Source organism: Vollenhovia emeryi, unplaced genomic scaffold, assembly GCF_000949405.1.
Source record: "Vollenhovia emeryi isolate VEMERY1.0 unplaced genomic scaffold, V.emery_V1.0 DF939147.1, whole genome shotgun sequence".
NCBI lineage: Eukaryota > Metazoa > Arthropoda > Insecta > Hymenoptera > Formicidae > Vollenhovia > Vollenhovia emeryi.
Window position 1 is genome coordinate 1,868,457 of NW_011967219.1, and position 10,779 is coordinate 1,879,235.

At 42.1% G+C, this 10,779-nt stretch overlaps 1 protein-coding gene across 2 annotated transcripts in view; it reads right to left on the reverse strand.

Annotated features, from left to right (window-relative positions):
* The window catches only part of LOC105566103 (zinc finger protein 628), a 48,908-nt gene extending 40,235 nt beyond the window's left edge, over positions 1-8,673 (reverse strand). For both annotated transcript variants that reach the window (XR_001009244.1, XM_012019836.1), the window contains exons 1-2: positions 8,596-8,673; positions 235-543 (exon numbers count right to left, since the gene is read on the reverse strand). Coding sequence is in view for 1 of the 2 variants with exons in the window: in XM_012019836.1 (XP_011875226.1) it covers positions 235-543; positions 8,596-8,602 (316 nt within the window). In the remaining variant the exon portion in view is untranslated. The remainder of the gene's footprint in view (positions 1-234; positions 544-8,595) is intronic.
* Between the last annotated feature and the right edge of the window lie 2,106 nt (positions 8,674-10,779).

Below are 10,779 nucleotides of genomic sequence, written 5' to 3' on the forward strand. Positions count from 1 at the left end.
AATTGTACGGTAGGCCGGCCTAAGACAACGATATTTAATAATTAATTACTCGTTAACTATTACGAAAATTGCAAAATGGTACAGGACTTTTCCGTTCATCTCGATCCGTTCTACCTTCTCAAAAATTTTGTCGGATATGGAAAGACTCACCCTGTAGATTGATAAGTACATTCAAGTTAGACAGTATAAAAAAATGTCCCCCTCATCCACGTCACCCGCTCTCTCACGACTTACCTCGCGCGGCAACGGTAGCGCTGAGTGGTAGACCTTGCAGTCTCAGATCGGGATTGTAATTCGACACGAGGGTGAAGGCGCTGAAACGATCGGGGACGGGTTGACAAAGGCCCGTAGGTGCATTGGTGGAGGCGATGGTGCTCGAACTGCTTCCCGGTACACCTGGGCTCCAAGGCGAGGATGGCAGCGTGATTATGCTGGGGCTGCCGGGTGGCGAGAGGGTAGCCGGGGGTGACAAGGCGCCCGCCGGAACTCCCACGGGATTGCAATGAAGTTCCGGTTTCATGTGCCAAGTACGAGGTACCGCTTCTATTACGAGAGAGCAAAACACTTGGCTTATTATTTCGTATTCGCGCACCAACGCATAATGTGCCGTGCGTGTCTGTTCGATTTCGAAGTCGCGACGATTGCACCCAAAGTGCGTACTTGAAACGCAACAAACACATGTCTGTGTGTTTAGTTAGAGCCCCGTATTAAATAAAGCGATCATTCCTATTATCAAGTCAAAATCGCAAGGCGCTATTTCCTGCAGGTCGTTAAAAACAGTGGCATTTAATTAGGGCGATTGTGCTTTAATGTGACGGCACGTACAGAATTTTTACATGATGAAGTTTATTCGTTTGTTCCACCGATAAATGATATTTCCTGGTAACTTTTGTAAATCTTCAGTCGGAATATCATGAATATACATAAATATTAAATACTTGGACTAGAACTACATAGATAAAGCCGAACAGGTTTCAAGACGTTAAAGTGAAATCGATATTCTTTATGTTTTGAGCGATCTTTTAGCAAGAGATTATATTCAACGTGACTTCAATTTTTAAAACGTTTCTAAGAAATTTGATAGGCGCCTTAGCTAAGCGTGTACTGCTGTTTCGATATTTTCTAATAAATATTCCCAACTGTTTATGTTATCTTCCACTACATTGTCTTGAATAACGAAACTACGGAAACTCACGTTAAGTGTATATTTTGCGTAAACATGCGTAGAGGCCGCATTCCACGCGCACGTTTATTACGTACACGAAACATATACGTTAACAGAGAAATGAATAATACATGGAGCCTTGAAGCGGATTCTTTCGTGATGCATAAAATCAGATTATGCCGATCTTGATCGAAATCCTCTCGATCGCATAAATGAAAAATGATTACAGTCCAAAATCACGGCTTGATCGGACAAATTATAAAACGAAAGTGTTGCGTTGCGTAACACGCGTATCTTCCAAATTTGTTTCGCAAACACATGGTAAAATGTAAACCGTAAACGCAGCTTGTGCTTTTATTTACGCTGTTGGCAACCAAATATTTTATGCGCAATCGATAAAATATTTACAGAATCGTTCGATGAACGAAAGTAGCGTTTGCGAACGTTAAGCAAATAAATATTAGAATGTTAAATATGAGAAATTATAATTCTCTGTACATGTCTTGTACATGTCTTTTGGTTACGGAGTAATTAATCGCGATATATCGACTGATCTCTTTCGCGAGGTCGCATCTCAATTTTACGCAATTTGTGGTTTTTATTCTTAAACGCTCCTCCTGGTACAGAAAGAATATTTCAGCACAAAAGCCAGACATTGCGTAAAATCAAGATACGACCTTGCGAAAGAGATCAGTCGATATGCCTCGCATATCAGGATCCGACAAATCGTTTATCGCAGCAAGTATAACTAATCGGAGACTGAGCTGCGGTACAAAACGTCGAGTTTACCTAAATTACACGAGGTACAAACTCATATACTTGTAATGTTTTTTCCAGGGTTGGGAAGTAACGGTAACTGTAAACTCGTTACTTGTAACGAAGTTACAGTTACTTTTTTCGGTAACTCTAACTTAACTTGGTTACTTTCTCTCCATCTGTAACTGTAAATTAACTCAGTTACATTTTTTCCATAATTAGTAACTAATTCAATTAGTTACATTAATAGTTGCTTTATATTTCTTTTAAACCTCCACAGATCGCATTAGATCTTGCATTTGCACACAAACGCTTTCATCGACACTTTACAATTCAAACGCGGATTTGATATGTTTATCTTCATTGCAAGGACGTAACTGCAAAGTAACGATTCGTTACTTTTCGATTAACTGTAACTAGTTACATTTTTAGCGAAAAAAAAACTGTAACTGTAACGAGATACTTTTATAAAGTACAATAACTTTCCAAACCCTGGTTTTTTTCTGACTACAGCCACTTTCTACGGTTCTTAACCATTGTTACTTGATAAGGAATTAGGTCGAAAGGTCGTAAAATAAACTGTCGAAATCTGGTCGACTGCAAGCTCTGCAATTTTATCCCCTAAATTACATGCTCATTGCACTCTGCTCTCTAAAAATCAATCAGTGAATTGTCACTGGAAATGTCACAATTCTAAGTATACCACTGAAAATCGCAGAATCACTGTTTTCAATGATAATTTACTGATTGACTTTTAAACAGAACGTTTGACGTAGTGTCATTGAACGCAATGTGAACGCGTGTGTAACCGTGAACATGTCGTAAACAACTCCACGTTTAAATCGATATCTCGCAAACAATTCAATAAATGTTTTAAAACTCAAATCAAAACATTGACTCAACATTTGGAGAAACTTCTTACAAACTTTTGACAAACATATTATTTTCGCCAGGGAAGTCTACTGCTGAGAATTGCAGTGTTGACTATTCACTGTTTGCAGTTGATAATCCGCTGATTGGCTTTCAGAGAGTGCGGCAATCTCACCCGTTCGATGATAGAGAATTGGAAACGGTGGCGACTGCGGACTCTATATTCACAGCAATCGTACCAGCCCCACTAGGAGGAGTTATTTAAACCGTCGCCGGCATATCGCACGGCGATCTCGGGCACCGATGAATGCAGAATGTTCATACTCGCTGCGTTTAACGCGAGCACGTTTAATGCATCGTCGCCGTCGTTTTACGTGTATCAGATTCGCGGCGGAATAAAGAAGGGGAGGGAAAAAAAAAGAATTTGCGCGCGATAGGGCGGACGCGCGGGGAAGGAAATCACGAACGCGCGCTGCCGGCGAAATGAATTATAAATCGTGCGTGCGCGACTCGCGGCGGGTATCGGACAGACGTATCGAGAGACGAGATCCTAATCGCGCGAGGTCGGGCAGATGTGATTGCTCGCAGTACCCGTATCGCGACGAGTCCGCGATTAAAAAAATGCCTCGACGCGAACTCGACGGGACAGGCTCTTAAAAGCGCGCGGCGGCTGCCGATCGACTTGCGTAGCGAAGATCGGCGGTAATGAAAGAAACACATCTGCGCGCAGGTTGCTCTCCGTCACGCAATACGCTCTGCACTGATTTCTCAAGCCGTCGGCTTGTCAGAGAAACGAGAAACGATCGGCGTAGTCAAGGAGGAAGCTATGACCGGTCGCGGCATCGATCACTTTCGTGTATGCAATGCATTCTCTATAATTATATGTTTTATGCACGTACGTATTTATGCAGCGCGATCCGAGATTATGGTCGACACAATCTTGTCATCGATTTTTCAAATTTTTGCAAAACCCCCTATACGGGTTTCTCTAATGTATTTTCAACTAAATGTACGTAACATAATTTCGCGGCGTATAAAATCTTGTCGAGAAGTTAAAAAGTTTGCGCTTTAATTCATGTAAATTGCAAGCCCATGGGAAATTATGCACCAGCGAAAGAGATATTTTTTAACGAGCTGCAAACAAAGGAATAATTAACAAGCTAGTGCACGATGCGAATGCAGTTTTTTTTTTGCCGGCGCGGGTGATTTGTAAGACACGCGAATGAACGAGTGGAAATAGAAATAGCCATTTTGCGTGAAACGACGATGTGTCGGAGAGCCGGTGATAACCCGCGAAGTAAATCACTGGCTCGAAGGTCCCAACGTGTCGATAAGGATCGCGTCTGGACATAAACTACGACTAATAACCGCTACTCGTTGTTTGAATAAATCTGTAATGCATTCGTACGAGCTGTATTCCTACATAATTCATACGCGGACGCATCGGTAGCGAGAATTTGTTACTCGTTTCCATAGATAACGGTGCACGATGTAGTTCCCTGCCAATCGCCGGAGGCTGCTCATTGCGAATTTGAGCTGCGGTTTTAGACGAGCGAGAACTGAAAAGGGAAACGAGCGCATTACAACATAGTTGCACCAAAAAAAAAGAAGAGCGTGTCTCCGATAAGGGTGTCATGTATGTCTCCTTACATAACTGAAATAATAATTCAACAGGAAAAAGAACGAGAAGCTGAAGCAGGATTGACTGTATCAGTCTCGAGTCTAATGAGTCGTGATAAAAATGTATGAGATTAGGGCGCGAGAAATGCTTCGGCCTTCGAGATGAAATATGCATTGAAATGTGTTACAGAAATTTCGCTCGAGAAACCAGAGACGGAACGGGAAAACAGCTCGGCAGCCACGATTTTGATGCGAGAAATTCTTGTCTTCAAATTCGAGGTCCCGATATTAGATGGACACGTGCTTGGACAGGTGAGGCCAATTGGACGATATATCACGCTGCATTTCTGCGCTGTTATCGTCCGCGCATCGTGTCTAGCACAGAATAAAGAACCACGTGCCGTTTGTTGCGCGTATAAAAATAAATCATGAGCGTCGGAAACCCGATTTCCCGCTATCCTTTCAACTTACCGCGGCAGCGTGTAATAAACTATAAATAGGGCAAAGTGGAGCCGTTTCGTTCTGCTGAAAAAAAAAGTCCGGGTAAAACATTTTCAAAACGAAAAGTCGACGGGCTAAAAGTGACTCGAAAATCCTCTCCCTATCCCTGAAAAACTTTTAATCAAATATCTTCTTTAACTAAGCGAAGCGGCCCGGCTTGAAATGTCGAAAACATGTTTTCCCGAGGAAATACAATATGTAAATATCGTGCACATACATAATAAAATATAATAGCATAATGTAGAGCAAACCAAAAAATATATTTGCACAGAATTTACCGCGTTCACTATTTAATAGTGGCTTATTATCGATTGGATAAAATAAATAAAGAAGGATAGGAAGGTTAATTCATAAAGAGTATATTCTGTCACAGATCATTTCGACTGTTAGCGTTCAATCATCGTCATATGCGCAAATACAACGTACGTCTTTAAAGCTATCGGTGTTTCAGCGGTCTTTAGCGTGTAACAAATTTAAGACGATAACGAACTGCAGAAGTGTGTGCGATAATCGGTGCAATAACAGAAATCTTCGATTAATGATAAAGATTGATTGATTCAGGGTGCGGCCACCTGTGGAAATGTCGCTTTAACAGATTCGAGGTACGTTAACTACGTCATTTCTTAATTTCACACTTGAGGCTCGACGTGTTTCGCAGCTACACGAAATAAATTCCGAGTCAGTGAGTCGTACGTGCTCTCATCGTCGAAATTAATAGCAGCCAGACGGAACTCTTTTAATTACCGATTAAACACTTGTGACTCACAGTGTCCCCATGAACGGGAAACGTGGTTTCCAATTCATGCGAATCTCTGATTCGGACAAAATGTCTGTTTATGGACACTGTGATTACGTTGTATTGGATTATACTCGAGAATTTTTCATCTTCTTGGTAAATTTCCATTTAACAGCAGTACATTTCTCTCTGCAAAGTCGAAATGACATAACAGACAGCACCTGTCAATTAACGAATCGATTAATTGACGATAAACGGGGCTTTTTTTTAGGCCTCGCAAACGGCTAGCTTTGTTTGCTCGTTAATTACGAAAGTAACTCCCACCGTAACGACTCATCGTGAAATCTCGAAAAACAATCATGAATATTTACGCGATGCCTTGATTAAGCTGTGTGAACAAGTGTCAGACGTTCTTCTCGCCTGAGTCTCTTTAAGACGGATTTTTGGACTTACAAGTTGCATTTTCAAACGGAGATTAAAATACGTATTCAGTCTTTAATTTCGAAGACAAAGCACCTTTTTAATATTATACAAGATACAATGATATTATAATAATCCAATATTCAATGCATATGTTTAACGGATTTAATAAATATATACATTATAAATGAATTTTAAAAAAAATTATTTACTCGTCGTAAAATGTCCCGAAAACTAATATATTTTTCGAAAATTTCACTATAATGAATGAATCGCTACTGTGTTCGAACAGCTGTCACAAATACTGAAAATAAAATCTGCGTTTACAAGAAGAAACGAAACATCACAGAATACAATATATCTATTAAAGAAGATTAAGTCCCTTTGCGATGTTTCTTGAAGAAACTATTATATTTCGTACAAAATTAATAATAATTGTACAATGCAGTAGAGAGCTGCACGTGTATGCTAGTCGTCGTATTTTATGCAAGCGAGCAAAGTGCAGCGATGTTTTGGAAATTTACACATGTTCCTAACAGCAATATTTGCATTCATGATGTGTTTAAAATACTAGCTATTTTAATGCCTCGTGCTTCAGTTATCATCGTACGGCTTATCTGCAGTATAACTTTTTCGCTTTTGCGATACGATAATAGTACACGCGCGTCGCTAAAATCTTTCATTTGTTTAAGGAGCCGTGCGCTTTTACATAGGTGTATTTCACAAACAATACTCGCGTACTATTAAATCTACTCGTTTGTGGAAGTAGAAACACGAGCAGTGGAATAAATAAGTATATCTTTAGATATGCGACTCAACAAAATAGTTGTCCAAGGAGGCAAATAAATGATATGCTTGGGAACAAGTTTAAAATTCGAGAATGCAAATTTTGAGTTTTCGCGATACGAATAAAAAGAGAGGCGAGTTTGAACAATGTTTTTAAACGCAGATCAATGACAAAATTTCATTTTTCGAAAGAACGGTGTATTTTTTGTGTCTCTACGATCGTACAGTGTGAATCAACTGCGGTTCGCGCGTGAAATTAGGGAATTGTGAACGAAAACTAGAAGTGGAAAGTTCTTTCCGCTTACCAAAACAGATTATGCAAACAATCTGTGTCTTTAGCAGAAGAGTCGGGATCTCATTGAGACTGAAAAGGCGGTTCGTTTCGGAACGAAATTGCGGATGTTTGACGGCGGAAGTTTGCTTAAAAAATATGACGAGATCTTGGCGCCTTTTGAATATTCGAGGCAAATCATCCATAAAACACGATGAAGCACAATCGATAAGCTAATCCGACGTTCGAAAACTTCCCAAGTAGTAATTTTGTTCATACGCGAATTGAAGCAACCCTGAACGGACTTGGAATGTACTCTTATTAACGATTGTTATTATTAACAATTACACATTATTACCATTGCGACAAGTAAATTATAACAAGTACCTTCGTGTCGCGAAAGAATGCGATAAACTCGCAAATGTATCTGTTTAAAATGTTAAATGCCAAAAAAATCGCGGAATATGTTCAAAGAGTCGACGGGGAACAAGAGTGACTACGCGGAGACTTTGAAAGGCCGTAACGTGTAAGACACGACGATGATCAGGTGCGAGTCGGCGGAAAAAAAAACACAGGCGACTACTTTTGACTCCTGATAAGAGTTTTGATTTCGCGGAAAGTTACAGGACAAGTCGAAACGTTAAATCGACTTTAGTGGTATCGTCGTCGAACGTTAATAATCAAATTCCTGTCACTTCGACCAACAGAATCATTGACGATTAATAGTGTTCATATCCTCATACGAAATACATTTATTATTGCTCACATTCGTTCGTGTTTGTAACATATATATAACATATTATATACGGAGAGAATTTTCTTTCAAAGTTTATCCTGAGCCATGTAATCGTGGGGCAACATATTTTGAACAAATTTATGAGAATTCTTTGAAATTTTACCATACTTTTTACTATGAATTACACTCAGTACATTTTATTAGTAAGATGTATGGTAAAATTTCAAAAACCTCTCATAAAGTTCTTAAAAATGCCACGCTGTCCCACGATTACATGATTTTCAGGGTAAATTTTAAAAGGAAGTTCTCTCCCCGTGTAGGTTTCAGATTTAATATAAACTGATTTCCGACGCAATCTGTTTCTGAAAAAGTTACACACATCGGTTTTCCAGAAAACGCACAGGTGAATCAAACTTTGATATTTTCTAGCAAGTTTTATTCTACTGCTTCCTTTCGACGTGTGTCTAATTGAGAGCATGTGTCGCAAATTCTATAAATTTTTCTTACCAATCGATCCTAGATTGTTGTACGCAACGTATAAACTTGACGTGTTGAATAAAATATAACTGTCGGCAAGTGTGTTCGCGACGACAAAAGTGCGTGACGCGTGTCAAGTTAACGCGATCGACAAAGTTTACCGGAGAGTTCAGTCAGCCGGCGAGTGTCACGTGCTATCGTGATCATCAAGCGGTACGTCGCCGTGTCCGAGGATATTACTTGGTTCCTTTACTCACCACACATCACGTTCAGATGTTGCAGCGATGCGAGAACGATGTGTTAAGATTGTATGCCGCTCATGGAGCCGCGCACTATTCGCGACGCGGTCCCCGCGCACTGCGCCTACCGGATATCAGTTTGAAAGCGAATCACACAGATTTCTTTGGCAAACGTCGAAACTACCGGCACACGTTGCCTCCCCTGCTCGCACAGATACTTCCGCGGAAGCACGCGATCCCGGGCGCTCGTTAAGCGCGAGATGAAGTGTTCTCTCGAACGACCTTGGAACTGGCTCCGCTCACCACCGAACGGCCGGTCAAAGTCTCGCTCCGGAAGTCACGTGATTCATCAAGGTCGAGCGCGAGTCACCGCTGAAATCCCTCTTCCTCGATGCCTCAAGTCGCGCCAATCCTGGATCTCAAGGACTCGGCAACTACGAGATGTTACGAGATGTAAATCCCCTGGCGAGATCTTCACGCCGCCCGCTGACTTCCTTCTTCCCTCGGTCCTCGTGACGGTTAGCGCACTGCCACGGTGCGGCGTACGATACTGCGTATCGCCGAGAGCAGCCGGGGGTAGCGGTGGATTATCAGGTGGCAGTCCGACTAACTTGTCAGCCCGTGTGTGAAGAAGAAGAAACTCTCACTCTTCTCTCCCGGAGTGTCCTGACTAAGAGCAGGACCCCGACTGACCCCGCAGTGTGGCCGAGGAGGGCACGCACGGTCTCTCGCGTATGAGGACGAGCGTGTGTCGGCCAGCCCGTGGCTTCCCCTTACCTGCTCTGCCTCTCCACGCTCGGGTTTCGCTCTTCTCTCACCTGCGCGTCGGTCCCGTGTGCTACCTGGTAAGCCCCGCCTACCCGTCGTTCGCCCTGGCGCCGAGTACGCCGGCGTCCGACGTGGTGGGAAACGAAGAGAGACGACGCGCGCGCGTCCTCCCGCTCTTCCCTCTTCATCCCCCTGTCAGCCCCCGCGGAAATCGCTGTTAGCACGATAGAAACGTGTGTTCTCCACGATATCGAACCCCCACCGCCGGCTCTTATAGACAGACAGTGAGGGAGATGCGCTCTAAGCGTCGCACCGGTGGGCGGTTTCCTCCTCGCTACGTAGCCGCGGCTAAGGAAGGGATCGCGAGGTGCAGGTGTTCAACCGTATCAGTGTGAGACCAAGTTCTCAATAGCGGATTAATTGCCCCGCGGAGAACGGCTAGAATTAATGCGTCTGCGGCGAATGCTTTGGTCCCCGCTGAAACGACCCGGGGCTCGATCCTCGAATTCCTTCGTAAGAGTATATGCGAAAATTTCTCCTTGGAATGAATTTCAGGAGTCGAGCCGCAGCTCGTCTTTTCGCGCGACACGCGCCGTGGATCGTTGATCGGTTAATTAACGGTTCCGCGCATGAGAAACGGTCGAGCTGAACTGTTGTTAAATTCGAATTGCACTCACCCGTTTTGCAATTGAAATGTCTCGGCCGCGTGTCTGTTCGTCTCGCGGCGGTAGATTCTCACGCGACAGATTCTCCGCATAAGAGATTAAGGTCATACAATATCTTTGTCGCGCGTTTGTCCCGATTGCGATGATCTAATTGAACGCTATTAGAATCCCATAAGATACAGAGGCCATTCGGATGGCCCAAGTCCCACGAAATAATCATTATGAAATGTCAGCTTACTGTGATGTGTTTACAGCTTTCATCATTCTCATTATTAAGCGACAAATGTGTTAAACAAGAATAGATAAACTTAATAAGTTTAGCAAGCGGATCCATCCGGATTAAATTCGCTCAAGTTCCGTGATCTTCCCCTCGTATGTTAAACAGCAACAGATTAATATAATTCTATTGACGTTAGCAAAATAGTTACAGGTTACTATCTGACAAGTTAATATTCATAGTCAATTCTTATTTCAAGATCATAAGTGTTGTCTTAAGGGGATGCTGGAGTGATTCTGCACCTTTTGCACCTTTCTAACCTAAAAACTGTCAGTTCACGGAAACATTTGTGTAATATACAAATTAAATGGCTTACGTGTACAGATCGAAAGCAGCTTGCTATTCCGGCCAAATGAAAGAACAATATGACATCACTGAAACTAAGTTTGTAAGTCTAATAAAAAATAATAGTGAGCAACACACATACTACATGTACTGTATGTATGTGTTGCTCACTATTATTTTTTATTAGACTTACAAACTTAGTTTCAG